Source organism: Asterias amurensis, chromosome 14, assembly GCF_032118995.1.
Source record: "Asterias amurensis chromosome 14, ASM3211899v1".
Lineage (NCBI taxonomy): Eukaryota > Metazoa > Echinodermata > Asteroidea > Forcipulatida > Asteriidae > Asterias > Asterias amurensis.
The window spans coordinates 18,744,633-18,765,598 of NC_092661.1; the positions used below are offsets into that span (position 1 = coordinate 18,744,633).

General features: G+C 36.9%; 3 protein-coding genes across 4 annotated transcripts in view; 1 reads left to right on the forward strand and 2 right to left on the reverse strand.

Moving 5' to 3' along the window:
* Window positions 1-715, reverse strand: part of LOC139946842 (zinc finger C4H2 domain-containing protein-like) — a 14,627-nt gene extending 13,912 nt beyond the window's left edge. The window contains exon 1 of the mRNA XM_071944571.1: window positions 465-715. Coding sequence (XP_071800672.1) covers window positions 465-529 — 65 coding nt within the window. The 5' untranslated portion in view covers window positions 530-715. The remainder of the gene's footprint in view (window positions 1-464) is intronic.
* LOC139946840 (organic cation transporter protein-like) overlaps window positions 1-10,971 on the forward strand; it is a 27,341-nt gene extending 16,370 nt beyond the window's left edge. Inside the window, exons 6-16 of one of the 2 annotated variants that reach the window (XM_071944568.1) lie at window positions 3,774-4,206; window positions 4,680-4,783; window positions 5,198-5,352; window positions 5,754-5,922; window positions 6,198-6,339; window positions 6,535-6,626; window positions 7,540-7,748; window positions 8,156-8,264; window positions 8,724-8,933; window positions 9,571-9,613; window positions 10,365-10,971. In XM_071944568.1, coding sequence (XP_071800669.1) covers window positions 3,814-4,206; window positions 4,680-4,783; window positions 5,198-5,352; window positions 5,754-5,922; window positions 6,198-6,339; window positions 6,535-6,626; window positions 7,540-7,748; window positions 8,156-8,264; window positions 8,724-8,933; window positions 9,571-9,613; window positions 10,365-10,397 — 1,659 coding nt within the window. In that variant the 5' untranslated portion in view covers window positions 3,774-3,813 and the 3' untranslated portion in view covers window positions 10,398-10,971. Of the gene's footprint in view, window positions 1-1,941; window positions 1,984-3,773; window positions 4,207-4,679; window positions 4,784-5,197; window positions 5,353-5,753; window positions 5,923-6,197; window positions 6,340-6,534; window positions 6,627-7,539; window positions 7,749-8,155; window positions 8,265-8,723; window positions 8,934-9,570; window positions 9,614-10,364 lie in introns of those variants that run through there. The other variant, XM_071944567.1, reaches the window with a different exon arrangement.
* Window positions 10,818-20,689, reverse strand: LOC139946841 (eukaryotic translation initiation factor 2 subunit 3). Its single transcript, XM_071944569.1, has 12 exons — window positions 20,600-20,689; window positions 20,055-20,118; window positions 19,006-19,133; window positions 18,370-18,491; window positions 17,406-17,500; window positions 16,702-16,860; window positions 16,061-16,195; window positions 15,401-15,495; window positions 14,732-14,876; window positions 14,125-14,294; window positions 13,548-13,720; window positions 10,818-11,960 (listed from the first exon to the last, which is right to left on the reverse strand). Exons 1-12 carry the CDS (start codon window positions 20,660-20,662, stop codon window positions 11,903-11,905), a joined length of 1,407 nt encoding a protein of 468 aa, XP_071800670.1. The 5' UTR covers window positions 20,663-20,689; the 3' UTR covers window positions 10,818-11,902.
* Window positions 20,690-20,966: the final 277 nt, after the last annotated feature.

Consider the following 20,966-nt stretch of genomic DNA (forward strand, 5'->3'; position numbering starts at 1 on the left):
TCAGCCGTTGCTCTCGATCAATAGGAATGAAGAAACTGTCTTATAAGAACAGGTGCAAGGTCGCGTGTCAAACCCATGAATTAACACTTTTAACCGGTCACAAACAAAGGTTTATACACACCCATGTGACGCGCTCTCCACCATAGAAATAGCGAAACTATCTGAGGTATTTATGAATAAGTATTTAATTTACCCCAAAGACTCATGAGATATCCCTTGGATTCCTATCCCTTTTTGTGGCACCATTATCTATACATACGGAAAGTTATACGAATGTAGACCCGTACTTGCGTATCAAAGTCAATCAAGAACGCAAACACAAACACAAAGGTCTGGCAGTGATAACTGCATGGTAGGACCATAATTCTACCTCACCATGGAGTTAGACGGAGGAGTCCAGTAAAAGCAGAAGTCCAAACTGGGCTAGATTTATAACTAGTGTAAACCCAAAATGCTTTGCTTACCGTATTTCTTTGATTCTCTCCATCTTGTACAATAACTCTGCCGTTTCACGTTCACCACCCTCCATCGTCTGGTTTGTGGAAAGCTAAAAGCTGTAACTGGTATTCAAACTAACTAACTAGAATGTATGTGATGAGTTCTCACAGGACAAGGTTTGTTACACGTCTTCGCTTCCCAACAACTGCTGCAAAATGATTGAATTCCTGCAAAGAGTACAGATTTTTAAAGCAGACTTTGCTTGCTGTTTATTGTTGTCAACGTGTAGTCTGTTTTAACAGTTTACTTTACTTTATGTACACTGAGTAGTCTAGGTACCAATCTTGTTTTCACCCCCATTGGTGCAGCGCCCTCTTGTGATTAATTTTACTTCATAATGTTTTTGTCTTTTTGCAAAACCAGCGCTAGTACTTGACAACAACAAAATATTGGTGTCCACTGTAGGTCAGGGGCTGATTTATAGCAGGAGTGAGGTCCAGATTAGTTCTTGATAAGAGGAGTAGCTGTACCAGGCTTTGTTTTGCTTGGAGTCTGATAATCCCGAGTTGTAGGTTTATTACCAATAATATTGGTTGCACCTAAAAACTGCAGTATCGAGTTTCGGCCGGACTAAAGTTTTATGAGCTATTTCTTAAAGATTTCCGTATCATGCCATTTCATTTTCACTAATTTTTTTTACAAAAAGTAGTTATCTCATTAAATAATTGCTTTTTTAGTACATACCTATTTAGTTTATGAATACAAAAAAAGTGTTGGCTGGATATGGACATCTTCCAGCTATTATTTTAGTGGCTTTGGTACATTTCAAGAATTGCTTATAAGAGGTCAAAATAATGTTACTGGATCGTTCTATTGATTGGTTGATGTGTTTAGCCCAGGTGAGATTACTTTGAGAACCGAAATTGCGGTGATGTTTAATTCATATAAAGGCAATTTTTACATAGCTTGCAACTTTTAATGGAAGTTTTTCTTATTCGTCATCCTCCTGATGTACAGAGACGTGAAATTTCATCTACTACAAAGACCCCTGCACTCCTACAACGACCTGTAAAAGTTATCTTGCTTTGCACATGTTCCAATCGCAGCCCATTACATTCGAGCACAGGTAGACAACCCCTCTCAAGTTTTTAGAGGGGTCAGAGGGGACCCCTAGAAGAAAAACTGAGAACCCATACCCCGGGCTATCCGTTGAAGGTCAGCTTGTGTTCGTAAAACGATCTCAGAAAGAACGAAATAGAAAGGTAATAATATGTAGGCCTACTGACTAATGCGTATCGAACAATGCTCTGCTTTCCCCCGCCACAATCACTCATTTTACTGTTTCACTCTCAGTGAACAAATTAATAGTATTCAACACTAAATAAACAAACAACTCCCGACATAATACAAAATTCGAAATAAGCTCAACGGGTCTGAAGGGCGAAGTATTATTGGAGTTTTACGTTTCAACGGTACACTTTTGGCACATAGTTGCTGATAGTATAGAGAAGCAGTTGGTTTTATTTCGTAGCTGTAGACAACACGGTAGGTACTCTGCCCTTGACGACGGCATGGGCATTCTAGAACTTAAAAATGTATACTACATAAACTTAAAGGCAGTGGACACCATTGGTAATTGTCAAAGACTAGCCTTCACAGTTGGTGTATCTAAACGTATGCATAAAATAACAAACCTGTGAAAATTTGAGCTGAATCGGTCATCGAAGTTGCGAGATAATAATGACAGAAAAAAAACCTTGTCACGAAGTCGTGTGCGTTTAGATGGTTGATTTCGAGACCTCAAGTTCTAAATCTGAGGTCTCGAAATCAAATTCGTGGAAAATTACTTCTTTCTCGAAAACTATGGCACTTCAGAGGGAGCCATTTCTCACAATGTTTTATACCATCAACCTCTCCCCATTACTCGTCACCAAGAAAGGTTTTATGCCAATAATTATTTTGAGTAATTACCAATAGTGTCCACTGCCTTTAAAAGTCTGAAGTAACTTAGTTTTTGAGAAAGAATTAATTTATCACTAAAGTATTTGAATAAGAGACCTCAGCTGAGGTCTCGAATGCAAGGTATCTGAAAGCACACAATTTGTGAGACATAAGGTGTTTTTTCTTCCAACTGTTCTCTTGCAACTTCGACGACCAATTGAGTCAAAATTTTACAGGTTTGTTATGTTTTGCATTATGTTGAGATACACCAAGTGAGAATAATGATCTTGGACAATAAAAGTGTCGTTAAAGCCATTGGACACTTTCAGTAAACTGTATTGTCCAAGGCCCATACTTCGTGTATCACAACTTCTATAAACCATGGAGGAAGAAAATAGATCTATTTTCTTCCTCCATGTATAAACAAACCTGTGAAAATTTAGGCTCAATCGGTCATCGGAGTCGGGAGAAAACAACAGGGAAAACCCACCCTTGTTTCCGCATGTTTCGCCGTGTCATGTCATGTGTTTAAAATAAATCCGTAGTTCTCGATATCGTTTTGCCGTGTCATGTCATGTGTTTAAAATAAATCCGTTATTCTCGATATCGAGAATTGAAGTCGTTTTAATGTTTTCTCAAAAAGTAAAGCATTTCATGGAATCATATTTTGAGAGAAGTCTTTCTCCATTACCTTCTGTAAACCCTGTTAGTTGTAAATCTGTGAACTTCTAATTTTTTTTCTGTATACCGAAAGTGTCCAATGGCTTTAAAACGTGGATCGATGTTAATGTTCATCAGTGATCTCAGAGTTACGTAATTCAAACAAAATCAATGATATGGTGACCATTACTGAAATCTTGGCAAATAATTTTCCGATCGCAAATAATAATTTTTTGATTGCAAAACAAATGTTTTTGTATGCAATTGCGACCTCCGAGCCTAAAATACCTGCATGGTCGCCACACTATAGGCCTATTGTCACAAACGTCGCAAATTTATTTGCAAAAAGTTGCGTTTAAACGAACATCGGTGCATATTATTTTGTGTTAACTATTTGCGACATCGTAGACGTCTGCCAGTACCTTTGCGACATCGTAGACGTCTGCCAGTGCCTTTGCGACCTTTATGTGACCATAAAGGGGCATCACTCATCACGCATAATAATCGGCAAATTTGCTTGTCTGCGGCAAAGCTATTTGCGATGTCGCAAATGCAAATATCATTCTTACACACATTTTTACGGCTGTCGGCACACAATTGCAGACACCATAAAATTTGGCACATCGCAAAAGATATGCTATGTTGGTCCCTTCGTTGCATTCAACATTTTGTTAAACTAATCTTATCCATAACTATAATGAATGATATTATCATTATTGTGTTAATTCCTACAGTCATAATCGTCGGAAATACGAGAAAATATCTTCCAACAAGATGCATTTTGACCGGATCCTTGGGCTCCTGGGTGAATTTGGCCCTTACCAGCGTCGAATCTTCTTTCTCATCTGTCTCGTAAGTGTACCCGGGGCTTTTCATAAGCTAGCCCAGGTGTTCCTTGGGGCATCCAGTGATCACTGGTGTGCCGTGCCGGAGTGGGACAACCAAGATTGCACGGCGTGGAATCTCACCGATGCAGAGTGCGAACTTGCCAAGAAGAATGCGTCGATCCCACAGTCTGATGGGGAGGGTTATGATCAGTGTGAACGGTACAACGTGACGGGGGTTTCTTTCCATCCTGGTTTGGACCCGAGGAACTTAAGTGTGGAGGGATGCTTGGATGGGTGGGTGTTCGACACCAGTCAGTACCAGACCACTATTAAAACCGATGTAAGGGTAAATCATTATGGTTTTTCCCTCACGTTACTATAGTTATGTATTTCTGATCGATTTCTATGAAAATCATTTATTATTTTGATTCCACACAAAAAATACCCACATAAAAGTAAAGATCTTGTAATTCCGGTCTGTTTCGTTAATATTTTGTGTGTGTATTGCTCATCTTCGATAGAAAAGTTGAAAGGCTATATGAAGGACTTGTTTCACATTGTCAACAAATTCATCAAGAACAGAGCATGTTAATATTTCAGCATTTCTATAAAAAAATTCTCACGTTTTCAGGGGCTTATTTTCACATGACTGCTCTTCTACCTTACACTCAATTTAAGCCCAAGTTATCTCTGTTTATGGAGATGTTATTATTACTAACTTTTATTTGTTTTCAAAAGTTGTCAGCATTGTTTTGGAGACAAGCACTTCCCCATAAAACATATTCCGAAAATTGTGTCTCTTTACATCAACAGTTTAATTTAGTGTGCGACAGGAAATCATTGTCAAACTTAGCCCAATCTGTCTACTTTGTTGGGATCTTGATTGGCTCTTTGGTCTTTGGGTCGCTCGCTGATTGGTGAGTTGAAACAGAAGTTAATGTTTCTTGAAATAGCGAAGTAAATCAAATGTTCATGGATTGTCTTGATCAGTGTTTAAAAGGTTCAGCAAAATGTAAATTTTCTTTGTTCAACCCTTAAATACATATTTATTTCACACAGCTTATTCAGTTTTTATTAACAGTTGACTTGATAGTTTTAAAGAAGCTCAAAGAAATGTATTTTTCGTTCAATAAGAGCATCTTGGAGAATAGATCAAAGTATATATAGGATCAATGGGATATTAAGGTAGCATGACTGAAGAAAATTAATTCATATTTTGCCTGGAGTTTTATTTTTTGCACCATCGTAAATTTCAACACACTAAAAGCTAAATTGGAAACAATAAATAATGCGGAAAGTGACTCAAAATAAGTGTTTTCTTCTTGTGTAAGGATCGGGCGAACTAAGACGATGTACATCGCTTTGACCCTGTGGTTAGTTGCTTCCATTGCTGTTGCATTTTCGCCAAGTATTGAAGCTTATGCTATATTCAGAGCATTTGGAGGAGCAGGGAGCTATGGCACCTTTCTTCCTGCATACGTGCTTGGCAAGTATATTTACAGAATCTTTAAAAAACATCGGCTGATTTTTGTTGCCAATTATCTATTTTTTTTTAACAGCAAACAATGTGTATTGATTGTTCCCCAATGAGGTAAACGTATTGATTAAATTACACACCACATTGGCACATTATTATTCGTAATTTTTAAAAAATAATTTATGTTTTCTTTAAAATAAGTTGAGGAATTGGTCCATGATACTGTCTAATATGGAAGGCTGGCAATAATATTATTGAGAAATAAAAAAATACAATGCATTGTTCTGTTTCCGGTTACCACATTACTCAAATCTAAAGGTCCTAACTAAAACCTCATAAGACAAGAGTCCTTTTAGTGACTTTTTGTGCGTTTTTTTTCCATGCTGTGTGTGTAATTTTTGACCTCCCAGGAACGGAGTTCGTAGGTCCGTCCAAGCGTGTTATCGCTGGGATCGTGGGGCAGATCTTTTTTGCCATCGGGCTAATGATGTTAGCAGGTATTGCGTACCTTGTCCGGGCTTGGCGTACACTTGAGCTTGTCATCACGGTACCGATCCTCTTATTCTTCCTCTACATACCGTAAGTTAGCACTTAAGTACTCCTATAAAACATCATCCACTAATATAGCTGTCGTCAATTTATTGTCAGTAATATTGCAAGGGAGAAAAGTAAATGTAGGTTTTTCTCGAAACTAAATGTTCAAAAGGTGTTACTTTACACCATTGCCTCCATGAAAGTTTGAATTCGTAAATTTTTCTGAAAGTTGTTAAAAATCATATTAATTTTTATAAACAGTTTTCAATCCTTTTTTACTTTCATTTATTGGTGGTTTCATTATGTACTTTTTCTTACAGTATTTTGCCCGAGTCGGCAAGGTGGTTGATTAATAGAGGGCGGCACAAAGAAGCTGAAAAAATCATCCGAAAAGTTGCCAAGGTGAACAAAAAGGAGCTTCCCGATGTGCTGTTTGAAGATGATGAAATTGATGAACTAAAGGTAAACCAAGCGATGACACAGTTTAAGAAGAAAAAATGGATCCTAAATGGTTACAAGTATATCAGGATATCAAGGAGTCTGACTAGAGGATTTACTTCAATTGGCATTGCATTTGTTGTTGTGCAAGGTGGAGACTGAAGCAAAATGTAACAATCTGTGATTTTCAAAGATACTTTTTACCTCTACTTTCTGTAGGTGAAACTGAAAACTGAACGCAAGCTGACAGTTTTGGACTTGTTTAAGACGCCCAACACTGCTGTCAAGACGATCAACCTTATGTTTAATTGGTACGAGATTTTTGTTGCATAAATAATCTGTTGATATTATATGATTCAATAAAATGAGATTTGTAAATTTTCCGAATAGAATTGTGCACAAAGCCTGAACAAAAGTTCCTAAATCACTAAAAAAAATCTAATCCAAACAGTTTTGCAATATTTTTCTAAACCATTTTAAAAGTTGCTCTTTGATGGTCATTCTGTTCATAAGTAAAGTAGTGTTTTTTTCAATGTCATTCTATGGCATCGTTATATTATATGTATTCTAAATTTGGTATAATGATGGGAAATCACAAGAGCATTTGTTTTAAAAGGCAGTGGACACTTTTGGTAATTGTCAAAGACTAGCCTTCACAGTTGGTGTATCTCAACATATGCATAAAATAAATATCCTGTGAAGATATGAGCTCAATCGGTCATCAAAATTTCGAGATATTAATGAAAGAGGAAACGCCCTTGTCACACGAAGTTTTGTGCTATACGATGGTTGATTTCGAGACCTCAAATTCTAAACTTGAGGTCTCGAAATCAAATTCGTGGAAAACTATTTCTTTCTCGAAAACTATGGCACTTCAGAGGGAGCTGTTTCTCATAATGTTTTATACCACCAACCTCTCCCCATTACTCGTCACCAAGAATGGTTTTATGCTAATAATTATTTTGAGTAAGTACCAATAGTGTCCATCCACTGCCTTTAATAGCCAAATGTCATGAAAAAAATACAAAGTTCAAACAATAAATTGTCCCACTTAATACTTAAATGTACATTCCATACACACACAAAAAAATACAATTTCGGGGTCTTTTTTACTGTCTATTGATGTGGTTTTTAAAACCAGAGAAAAAAGAACGGAAGTACCCATCCAATTGATGAAATAATGCCTTTAGGTATTTTATTGTTTTTACCGCTATACAATTTCAGGTGTGTTAACAGCTTGGTGTACTATGGGCTCTCTTTAAGCATACCAGACCTAGCCTCTAATGGCTACTTGGCTTTCTTCATATCTGGTGCCATTGAGATCCCAGCCTATCTATTTGCAATGGTTTCCATTGAGAAACTAGGTAGGCGGTTCAATCTGAGTGCCACCATGGTCATCGGCGGTGCAGCTTGTTTGGGTACCATATTTATAGGTGAGTCAGATATCGATTTACAAAAGGTGAAGACCCTCATGATTTTTATTTTTATTTATTTATTTATTTATTTATTTTTTTTTTTTTGGGGGGGAGGGGTTTTGTACACCTTGAAGATTGACCCACTGGCAGATCAGACCAAAATTTTAGGGGGGCCAAGTCTATTCAAGATGGAGCCCATTTAAGGGCCCCGGAAAATTTTGCATTCTAGATGCTCTGTGGTGCAATCTATATCAAGGTCAATAAGAGGGATAATTAATGAAGGAAACAGAACAAAAAACCTACAACCAATATTGATCTGTAGAATTTGGGCCTTCGAATTTAAAAGCTAATTATGCCCTAATGGAGCAAGGCTCTTTCAGTTTCTTTAGTTTTGAGTATTTCCTGTTGTTTACTGTTCAACTAAGGTCCTGGTATATGGCAAACTGTTGTTGCAATGATCGGCAAGTTCTGTGTGGCAGCATCATTCTCCATTGTCTATATCTACTCAGCAGAAATCTTCCCAACCCCTCTAAGGTGAGAGTGAACCAAACAAATTCAAGATTAAAGAACACACAATGCACACTTTAACAGGACCCAAGTTGAGGTACATGTGAGATTTGTCTATCAAGAAAAATTGCAGTATTCAGTATTTCACTTCAAGATTTTAAAGTTGTAAAGTACAAGAGAAGGAAAGATTAACTTCTTAATCAGAATGTTTACTCATATTCTTAGCATTATACCTCAGAAGAACCCCCACCCCTCCCCCCCAAAAAAAACAAAATCTGAAATCCTCAAGTATGAAGTATCAATAATGGCATGACTGTATGAAACGCCAGGCCAATAACTTTTTTTGCGTTTATACTGTAAATCTTGTTGGTTTAATAAGCAGATTTTAACAGGTTTTCTATTTTCTCTGGTCTTTAATCCTCCAAAGTAAACCAGTCACAAAACCTTTTCATTGTCTTATACCTTCAACTCATGCACCCACTACAGGACAGCAGGAATGGGCATATGCTCAATGGCATCTAGGATTGGGGGTATCCTCTCGCCTCTTATTCTCCTCCTGAGGGACACTTGGGAACCTCTTCCACTGGTTCTGTTTGGAGGACCATCCATCTTGGCTGGTCTCCTAGCATTACTCTTACCTGAGACGAAAGGAAGATCACTGCCAGAGACAGTAGAGGAGGCTGAACAGTTTGGGAGGTAAGATTCATCTTTTCAAGCTTAGGTTTTCATGGAGCTTAAGAAGTTTGTTTGTAGAGGCTACAGATCAGAGGCTACAGAGGCTAGAGGCTACAGATCATGTTACTTATGTTTCACTATCAGTCATTGACCAAATCTAAACTAGTCAGTTACTTGTCATGTTCTTCTGTGTTTATTATAATTGCTCAGGTAGACACGAATGCAATATACTTTACAGAACACAACTATCAACCTCATTCCCAAGGGTTTTAAATCTTGCAGCGTTTATTTTTCCCCCATGTTCTGCTCGATCATAACCCCCCAAATTGCTTATAGAGTATCATTAAACAATATCTAGCTGAACTGTGATTGCAGCAAAACACTGGAACTTTTGGCACAGGCTTGTGTCATATCCAGGTTTGAAAGTATGCATATACAACATATGTGTCAGGCTCTCTCACCGGGTTTGGGAGGAGAGAGGACAATGGCAGCTGCCCATGGGAAAGGTTGCAATATTGTCATGTCCATCCATTAGCAGGACGACCCTTCATTACCCTTCATTTCACTAACAAATTAAATGTCATGGGGGGGCATGATTTCATTGTCATTTTATGTCATTCATATCCATACATTGTTCTTTCATTGTAAACGTTATCAGGTGTAGCTGCTTGAGTTCTTCTGAATACACACATGTTCACAGGGTAAGAGTTCAGTTTGATGAGTGCTAAATGTTCCATTACTATAAACAATTATATACTAATTTTGTATCTACAGTGATTTTTCACTTTCGATTGATTTAGGACAATTTTTTTTAATTCTTTTTTTTTTTGGGGGGGGGAATTAAAAAAGAAATGGGCCAGGATTTGGGGTTAAAAAAACTGCAAGGGGTTAAACTTGTTGTTTTTAGAAAAATTAGACCATTAAATTTTTGAGATAATTTTTTAAAATGGCCCTTTTTGTGCCAGGATTGTTGGTTAAAAGAACTGCAAAACGTTAAACTTGTTGTTTTGAACGATTTCAGACCATTTTATTTTTGGCCAAGTTTTAAAAATGGGCCTATTTGAGCCAAGAATTTTTGTTTAAAAAACTGCAAGGGGTTAAACTTATATTTTTGAGCGATTTCAGATTACTATAATATTTGTCCAAAATGGGCCTTTTTGGACTAAGATTTTTGGTTACCTGATTTGCAAGGGGTTAAACTTGTACTTTTGAGCAATAAAGGACCATTTTATTTTTTTGGCCTATACTTTAAAAATGGGCTTTTTTAGGCCAGGATTTTGGGTTAAAAAACTGCAAGGGGTTAAACTTGTACTTTTGAGAGATTGTTTGTTATACGTTATTCAAGTTACAATTCAGCTTACTCATTATCACTAAATCAGTATGTGACAACAAATTTAGTATGTTAGAAATTATTTTTGGACACATTTCAGATTTTCCTTTTTTTCACTTTAGGAAAAGGAAGCCATCGGCACTAAAGAATTGTAAAGACCAAGAAGAGAATGAAATGTCTGGACAAGTCAACAAAGGTTTTTATAAACATAGTACAAATGGAACCATTTGAAAGAATACTTTGAGAAGCTCTGCATTATTTTTATATGTTTCTTTTACTTTCGGTTTTAATTTTTACTACTGTTGGTAATTTGATATTTGTGGCTATCAATTTTTTATGAGGTGTTTGCTATTCTTGATCAATTTTACTTTAATTAAGATTTCTGTAATGACCTATTATAGATATTCTGGATTATCAAAATATTTTAATAGGATCAATTCGTTAGGACAAATCATAATTCTTGTATGTTTAGCCAAGTTGTCCCAACTATATATTTAGCATTGTTAATTTTTGTAACCCTCCGAATCCATACAAAAAAAAACAAAAAAAAAACACCACCATAAAACTAGAGAGTGTATCCATTGATCTACTAATGTTTTATTGTATTTCTGACATGGTTCATCAATAATACAACTTACAATATTTAGCCAGAGGTGGGTGGCAAAAGCTATAGAACATTCACATGTAATAATTAATGAAGTACTCTTTCAACGAAAAGGGAAAACATATCAGGTAGTTACAAATGTCAAATGAACATACTAAATGCAGAAACACAGTCATAGATTTACGTTTAAGTAAATATTTTCCCTCTTACAAAGCTCTCCTTTTGATAAAGTGTGATGAACCAATGTATTCAAGAAGTTGTAACCAAGTATCGCTATATCCCTTGATAGCTTTGGAAGTGACTATGACCACATTACTGGAAAAGTCTTGTATTTTGCTGTCACTGAAGCCACTGGCTACAGCCAAGGACAAAGTCACATGATTCAGCCTTAAGTTTTTACTAGTACTGCATCAGCACTTTTGCCTAAAACCCGATTTTTGCTACTGCAACAAAATTTACATAATTTGGTGAGGTTAAGGAATATCAATCCTTTGTATGCATTGATCAATGCTGTTAGTTAAATGCAAGGAACAAAAATAGCATGTAAATTAAAGGATTATTATCAACTTCAATATGAGGAATATTATTGAATAATTGGCATTTAATCATTCTAAATCCGATTAAAGACTGATCCATTAAGAACTGCTATTGATACATTGATCAATCAGCACCATAAAGGGCCAACAACTTTGAACAAAATTGCACTATTATCAAGGAGGTAAATATTGTGGAACGGCCCATTTCTTTGCAGTTGCTGTGTTAGGCAAGGCTTAATGGATTGGTCTATAGCATGTATATAACTAGGGCTTTGATGCTGTAGGCATTAGTTTGTACCAAATAAAAGTATAACCAAAGCCATTGCTTAAGCATTAATAGCTCAAATTTATACACCATTTGATGTAATTGAAATGACGGACTATAATATTCCTTGACACGAGGCAAACAAAGCAAAATGAGAGTTGGTGGTAGAAAGCATCTCCATGGTTGTGTATGAATAAAAGTAACAGGTGCAATGAGTATGGAAAGAAGAGGGGAGACATACATTGCAGGCACCCTTCATGACTCTGTTGGCTTAATTGTAATTCCTTTTCGGATTTGTCCCCATCCAATCAACCTGTAAACAACAAAACAATAAAAACACGTATTAATATACAGTGGTACTTTTGAGCGATTTCTGGCATTTAATTTGAGGGCCAATATTTTAAAATAGGCCTTTTTGGGTCAGGATTTTGGGTTAAAAAAACTGCAAGGGTTAGGGTTAGGGTTAGGGTTATGTTTTGAACGATTACGGACCATTGTATTTTTGGGCCAATTTTCAAAAATGGGCCTTTTCTGGCCAGGATTTCAGGTTATAAAAACGGCAAGGGGTTAAACTTGTTATTTGGAACGTTACGATTTCGGACCATTGTATTTTGAGTCCAATTTTAAAAAATGGGCCTTTTTGGGCCAGGATTTCAGGTTATAAAAACTGCAAGGGGTTAAGCTTGTTGATTTGAACGATTTTGGACCATTGTATTTTTGGCCCAATTTTAAGAGATGGGCCTTTTCTGGCCAGGATTTCGGGTTATAAAAACTGCAAGGGGTTAAGCTTGTTGATTTGAACGATTGTGGACCATTGTATTTTTGGCCCAATTTTAAGAAATGGCCCTTTTCTGGCCAGGATTTCGGGTTATAAAAACAGCAAGGGGTTAAACTTGTTATTTGGAACGATTTTGGACCACTGTATTTTTGGGAAAATTTTAAAAAATGGGCCTTTTTGTGCCAGGTTTTTGGGTTATAAAAACTGCAAGGGGTTAAACTGGTTGATTTGTCAATTTCCGACCGTTGTATTTTGGGGCTAATTTTCTAAAATAGGCCTTTTTGGGCCAGGATTTTGAGTAAAAAAAAACTGCAAGGTGTTAAACTTGATGTTTTTAACAATTTCGGACCGTTGTATTTTTGGTCCAATTTTCAAAAATGGCCCTTTTCTGGCCAGGATTTTGGGTTATAAACACAGCAAGGGGTTAAACTTGTTATTTGGAACGATTTCGAACCATTTTATTTTTGGCCCAAATTTTAAAACTGGGTAAATTTTTAAATATTTGCCATTGTATTTTAGGGCCAACTTTTAAAAATGGGGCTTTTTTGGCTAGGATTTTGGGTAATAAAAACTGCAAACGATTTCGGACCATTTAATATTTGGCCCAAATTTTTATAATGGGCCTTAATGAGCAAAGATTTTTTAGCTAAAAAACTGCAAGGGGTTAAACTTGTACTTTTGAGTGATTTCTGACCATTTTATTTTTTGCCCAAATTTTAAAATGTGCCTTTTCGGGCCAGGATTTGGGGTTAAAACAACTGCAAGGGGTTAAACCAAGTACTTTTGAGTGATTTTTGACCTTTTTTTTTGTTGGCCCAAATTTTATAACATGGGTCCTTTTGGTCCAGGATTTTGGGCTAAAACAACTGCAAGTGGTTCAACTTGTACTTTTGAGCAATTTAAGGCAATTTATATTTAGATTAACAAAATGGCAAGGGTTTAAACTTGTATTTGAGAAGGTTTTTAGCAATAATACTTGGGGAATTTTTGTTCAAAGTTTGTAGTGACTTTTGGGACCAGAATTGTTTGGGTTAAAATCTAAACAGATTCAAACTTGGCCATGCTTCCGACACGACCAACTTTGATTATAAAATACACTTATTTTGTTTATTATTCACGTACCTCCAATGTTTTTCTACTCGTCTGCTCAGTGCAATCTTTTCTCCAATCTCTGTGCACACTGGATTGGTCAGCACAATTTTTGCCAAATCAGCTTTGACCGCTAGAACTCGACTACCAGTTGAGAGAGATCCAATGTTGACCATCAGGGCTTCACTTTTACTCAACTTTTGTACCTGTGATTCAAAGCATCAAGATGTTCTTCATCGTAGAAACTTTAAAACGAAAAATAAGGTGCTGAAACCCCTAAGCCCTAGGGCACTTTAATCTTCATGTTGGATCTGTTGACTTTAACGCACTAACGTTACCCTGACCTCAGACCATTTCATCCCCAAAACATTGCCTTGGTGCCCGTCGCAACTTTTTACGATTGCCTTGCTGCCCTTTGAAACTTCTGAAAATTGCATTGGTGCCCTAAACTTTAAAAAAAAATTCCTACCCCTTTAGTATAAGGGCTGCCAGAGTATTTGCCATATCTATAGGGCTAGGACAAAGCAACCAGATTTATTTCAGTATCACCACAATGATCAAACGGGCAACGGTTAATTTGCATCGGTTTATTTGCGGTCTGTAGACCTACCTTGGCTGCCTTCTTGTCTCCCTCTGTCCGTACACCCAGCAGACGTCGAAGCAAAAAGTATGAGATCTCCAACTCTGTATAGATTTCTGGTAGAGCTCCTACTGCCCCTAAGACCTGGCCCACAAGGCGATCAGCTCGGCACAGTGTTGGATCAATCTTGGTTCCCACACCTTGATGAAAGAACAATAGGAAAATGGGTTGAATATATTATCACTTGGTGTATCCCAACATAAGCATAACATGCCAAACCTGTGAAAATTTGGGCTCAATAATTGGTCATCGAATTTGCAAGAGAATAACAAAAGAAAAAACACCATTGTTTTGTGCGCCATCAGATGCATAATAAAAGACTTCGGCTGAAGTCTTTTATTATTTGAGTGAGAATTTACCTCTTTCTCAAAATCTGTGTTCCAAAGCGAGCCGTTTCTCACAATGTCTTATACTATCAACAGCTCTCCATTGCCTGTTACTAAGTAAGGTTTTATGCTTACAATTATTTTGAGTAATTACCAATAGCGTCCAGTTTTTGTTAAGCCAAAGTCTTCAATTTTAGCAGAGCTATAGGTTTTTGTTTACACCTTCCAGAATACAGTGTATTGCAACTTACCAATGAGCCCACCAGGGACAGCAAACTGAAGATCATTCTTTTCAGCAAACAGTGAGATGATTTTGGAAAATATAGGTCTACACTGCAGCTTGCCTTCATTATCCTCAGACACGATACCAGGTCTGACTTCAATTTCTTGGCCAACCTATTCCAGAAAGATAATAGTAATAATAATACTCATATTATAATAAGGTGTTCGAGGTCCTAAAACAAAGAGAGGCACTTTTAAGACAGGTTTTTGAGTTATTATGAATTATGATACTGATTCATGTAGCACCTTACAAGGTTTACAAGGTGCTTCGCGCACTCAGCAGCCACCGCCATGAACACCAGGGAAACATCTTGTCTTAACAATAAGTGTACTGGGTTCTTTTACATGCATTTTGCAATACACAGAACCAACAGCTTTATGTCCAATCAGAAGGAAGAAGCAATAATATTATTGCTCCTTTGGTAAAAAGTGTCTTGCTTAAGGCGCAAGTGTCATGACCGGGACTTGAACCCACACTCTGCTGACCAGAAACACCAGAGCTTGAGTGCAGTGAGCTTGAATGCTAATTTATTATTAGGGTACAATGTGTAGTAGTCATGTGGGAGTGAAGCAATAATCAATGGATTTCTTAACAGCTCTAGAGATAACATTGCAAAGATAAACCTAAGAGTACATACCCGAAGCACCCCCCTAAGTATACTGCCTCCAGCCACGCCTCCTTTAAGGTCCTTGACTTCACTTCCTGGTTTGTTTACATCGAAGGATCGGATCACTAGAAAAACCAAAATAACAACGTATATTCAATAGTGTCATTAGCCAGTTATTTTTAAAGATCCCAAACAAGAACTCTCTTAATAGAAAAGTGCAATCATAAAAAATAACTCAATTTATCCATTGACCAGTCTTAGAACCAAGTAACAATATTTACAGGCAACTTGAGGCCAACCAACTGCGGTGCAGTACAAAAGTAAAGTTTTGGTAGCACACGAGTCATTTCTCGTACGGTGTATTACTATGACTAAGAAACAAAAGTGAAGGTTTTTTCTTCTCGCAGTTTGCCTGCAAGTGGTCACCTGTATTAACAATGACATGGACCCAATAAAAAACAGCATAATTATAGTACATTATATTTATTGATAAAACCAACAGCGGACGAGCTGCTCAATGCTTTTGTTGCCTCCATAATCAGGCCTATATCCGCCTAAGAAACCAAAACTTATGCTATTATTAGACTAATTCAAACTTTGCAAAACAAAATGTCTAGTACGGTCTGAAGAAAAGTAGAGGAAAACATCTGAAACTGGTCTATTAAGTAATTAATAACTTTGAGTACTAACCAATAAGTCGAGGTTCAGATGTGAAGTCCCTGATAGGAATTGGGATTTTCTTTGTGATGTATTCACAGATGACTTCAATGTTGTACTTGAGCTGGGCAGAGATCGGGATGATAGGTGCACCCTCTGCTACTGTCCCTAAAAAGTTAAGATACAACTTACATATAAACATTGAATCATCTACTGTGGTTGTAAAGGCAAATTAGATATTAAGATTGTCTCTGGAGGGAGTTTCTACTAAAACATTCAGTGAATTTCAAATTTGGACAAAAATGTAAAATGTTGTCCCAGTATTCCTTTGTTTTTTTTAACCGTTTGATTATGTTATTCCTAAGAATGTATACAATAAAACTAACATGTGAAAAAGTTTTTGAGATATCAGCGGAAATCTTGAGTGGTTATTTCCCCGCAGGAAGAATAACCCTGATAGAAAAACACAATTTGAAGATCAAAGCGTAACACTTCTAAGATTCAAATTTTGGGGCAAACAAATTAATATCTTTTTACTTAACCACGTAACTTCAAAGCTTTAAATAGCAAAAATTGCTTTAGGCTTCTAACCAAAATTGCCATTAGTTTTAAGAGTGACTACCAAACGTATATCTTCCCTCTAAGGGGAGGGGGGGGGTTAGATCTTAGATTACCTTGGACGAATCTGAGGATTTGGTCGTACTGTTCCCTGGCCTGGGTCTCCTTGACCAAGTCAATCTTGTTCTGTAGGATCAGTATATGCTTGAGCTTCATAATCTCAATAGCAGCGAGATGCTCAGAGGTCTGGGGCTGGGGACAGGACTCATTACCAGCTGTACAGGAAAACAAATAATGTCACATCAACATAGGCGCAAAAACATTATCAGACTAGGCCCTAATATAGATGGCGAAAAGCAATTGCTGAATAACCCTAGTACTATTTCTCAATGTGCGTTGTCAAATGATTGTTAATTCACAAAGATTTTATTGCAATTGAACTTCAAAACAGCTGATCCTCATATCCATAAAAAACGGTTCTTGATGGAAAGAGTATAATGTAAGGCAGACAAAATCGTCCCAAAATGCAATTTTGCAAACTTCACTTTTATTTTTTGTATTTTTACATTTTGAAAATATCTTGTGCCTCATTACATATGGGCTGGTGAAAAAACCTGCGGGCGATCCAAATTTTGGTCGTATCGCGATTGAAAAAAAAAAGTTAAGGGAAACCCCTGCATAAGTTCAGAGTGGTTGTACATTCAGGGACAAAAATTCACAAACAGTTGGAATCTCTGATTGACCATTGAATACCAATAGTGTACCAGCTTTTAAATACCGTCTTTTTGTGAGTAAAAAAGAAGCAATGTGTTCTTCTTACCGATAAGAAGAAGGGCTGCGTCCATTACAGCAGCTCCGTTTAACATAGTTGCCATAAGAATGTCGTGACCGGGGCAATCAACAAAAGAAACGTGCCTGTGGTTCACCAAAAGAAGAGAAAAAACAAACAATTTAACATACTGAATACAACAACTAAACATTCAGGAGATGGTAAAGCATGTGTCATGGCTGGAAAACTTATCCAATCAAATCAGGCCATTTGTACCATTCTGACGTTTGAGACGCTCCCTATCTGTAACTCGGTTCTTTACATGACACAAAACATGTGGAGGCTTCGTCTTTATATCTAAACTGATGGGCGAAGCAATAATGGTTATATGTCTTAATTGCAGTTAAAGACACTGGACACTATTGGTAATTGTCAAAGACCAGTCTTCTCACTTGATGTATCTCAACATATGCATAAAATAACAAACCTGTGAAAATTTGAGCTCAATTGGCCGCCAAAGTTGCGAGAAAATAATGAAAGAAAAAAATACCCTTGTCACATGAAACTGTGTGCTTTTAGATGGTTGATTTCGAGACCTCAAATTCTAAATCCGAGGTCTCGAAATCAAATTTGTGGAATATTACATCTTTTTCGAAAACCATGTCACTTCATCAACCTCTCCTATTACTCGTTACCAAGTAAGGTTTTATGCTAATAATTATTTTGAGTAACTACCAATAGTGTCCACTGCCTTTAAGGACACAAGTGTCAAGATTGGGACTCGAGCCAAAACTTTGTCGATCTGAAAATAACAGAGCATGAGTCCACCGCACTTGACTACGCCACACCATTGCTCATGGACACAGACGGCATGGCCTTTATCCTCACATAGCCAGAACTCACATCTCATCAACAAACTACCTCATGTAGGAATATATGCTAAGACAACAATGCCATTGTAACATAACCAAGATGATAGGTGTCTCTATAAGAAAATAACAAAGCTGAATTATACCTTAACAGTTTGAATTTGCCATTGCAGCCTTGTCGATCACAGAGAAATACATCTTCCTTATTGCTGCCTGCTGACCTGTAGCAACCAGGACGGGGACACGCTGGATTATCACATTTGTACACCTGGAAAATACACCAAGATTTAAACAATCAAAATTATGAATGTTGAGTCTTGCAAAAATCTAATCGAAATCAGTGCCATGTATTAAACATGTGTAGTGCCATGGAATTTAAGTTGCCAATTACTACTTATTTTTAATACTGCAAATATGAATTCTTTAATAAATGACTGCAGTCAAGGCATTCCGAGTTTAACGCTTGCTTGATTTTTGTTTTACAAAGGTCACTCGGTGTGCTGTAACTAAAGACAAATGCTAAAAAATATGGCAGATATAATAAGCACTACCAATAGTACACATTCAGAATATGGGACCATCATTGCTAAAGTGCAATCTTGGGCAGCACAGTGTAGTTTGCTCAGAGTGATGGGTGAAATTTGTTAGTTCTGGGTAAGCCCATATATGAACCGCCCATCCACCGTGGCTACAACATTGATCAGAGGGATTTTGGAGGACGTGTGAGTGTTAGCAGTAAAGAGAGAAAAGAATTTTGAAGAATTTAAAGCTGATGACTGTACCTTTGCATTTGCATATCCCAGCTTGATGGTGATATTCCTAATCAGCTCATTCTTGAAGCGGACAGTCTGAACTCCAGAGATGGCTTTCACTACAGTGGACTTTCCATGAGCCACATGACCAATTGTTCCTACAATTAGAAGATTGTGTGAATTAATAATCCATGACAGATTCATAACAACGGCATATCAAAATGGATACAAGATAATCAAATCCAAAGCAATTTCAACCGCAGGCATTTTGCATCTAATGACCCTTTGCACTGAGGTCACTTGTGGGAGTCAAAGTGCGAGTACAGATAGCTCCATGCTCCACCAAAGCATGTGAACTGAACCCGATCCCAGAACCACTGCTAAAGAGTGTGTAGACAACGTCATTCAGACAGCGTGTCATCTAAAATGTGCCGAGCACGGTAATAAGACACATGGAATCTGCCTCCAGTAATTGATTGAAGCGATGACGTCAAACTGGAACACAGAAAACTTAATAATGAGTACAATTAAACGGCTGGTATTTCATCTTTGACATATTTCAGGCTATTTTGTCATGTCTTTTTCGTTATTTGGGAAAGCTTTGGAATGGTATATGTGCAAAAAAAAATCACAGCAAGTCGCAGAATCAAGGGGTACACACATATACATTTCCTCGAGGTGCTATAGTAGGAACTGTCAAAGTTTAATAAAAATTTTATCAGAATAGAAGAGTTAAGTGCCCCAGTTGATGGGTCTGTTTGTTTGTGCAAATAAATTTGACCGAGAGTATTGGTTTATACAGACAGAATATTTTTCGATCTCATAAAACAAATACTCATGATACAACAAATTTACAAAACTATAGACCTTATGCACCGACGTCATGCAGCCGCCATCTTTGAGGTCAAATGGTGACGAAACAATCGAAACGCACATATAGATGGCCAATGAACAACCTCCTTTTGACCTCAATGCGGGGGCGACGTACTGAAATGACGTCATGTGCATAAGGTCTAATAACAATCTTGAGAAGACACATCAAATTATTAACAATAATGTTTTTACTAATTTATACTAACCTATATTGATTGTGGCTTGTCGACTTATGACTTCTGGGGATAGAGGATTTAATGTGGAAGCATCCTACAGAACAAAAGAGATAACAAATAAAATATCGATAGAAACAAATTTTGAATTATATAGACCCTAAAGTCCTAACAATCCGACTTAATATTTAATTTAAGTTTTAATTAAATAATAATATAAACAGTTCAGATCACAAACACAATAGACAACAGTCATACTCAAGAAAGGCAAGGTCGTAGCGTCAGACATTTGAGTGCCGGCCGCACAATTTATATTTCCAGTCCAGTGTACCAATACATAAACGCATACAAGAAAAGTTGTTAGTGTTTGAACATGGACAGTGGACATGGACATGACGGGCAGCGCATTCGCGCAGAGCAGCACAAAAAGTGAAGTCGGCAACTGACCGTTCTTCGTTTGGCAGGATAAAACTCCATAATATGAAAATCAAATACACAACAAAAATAAATCATAACCGTCCAACATCTACACAAACATCATATAAAGTTGTAGAAAATCAAACAACAAGGAAACTTACGAGATTTTCTAAATCTTGTTTCGCCAGATGTGGGTTCGGGTTCAGCATGGGTTCGGTCGCCATCTTGACTGATGAAATATCAAGCTCGTTCACAAAATTGTGATTTCTAAAGTATACAATTAAAAATATTCTGTACTACATGCTTAAGAAAATATATATTAAAAATATAAAATATAATGAAAACATTCTTCTTGACACATAATTTAACCAATTTATTTAATTAAAAACTTTTTTATTATTTTTAAAAAAATGTATAATGTCTAATAATGAACTGCATTATATTTAACTTAGAAGGGCGGGGCAACTGTCGAAAAAGGGGGGCGACAAAGTAAAGGAACAGTATCACACTGTGCCAAGGTCTAAAGCA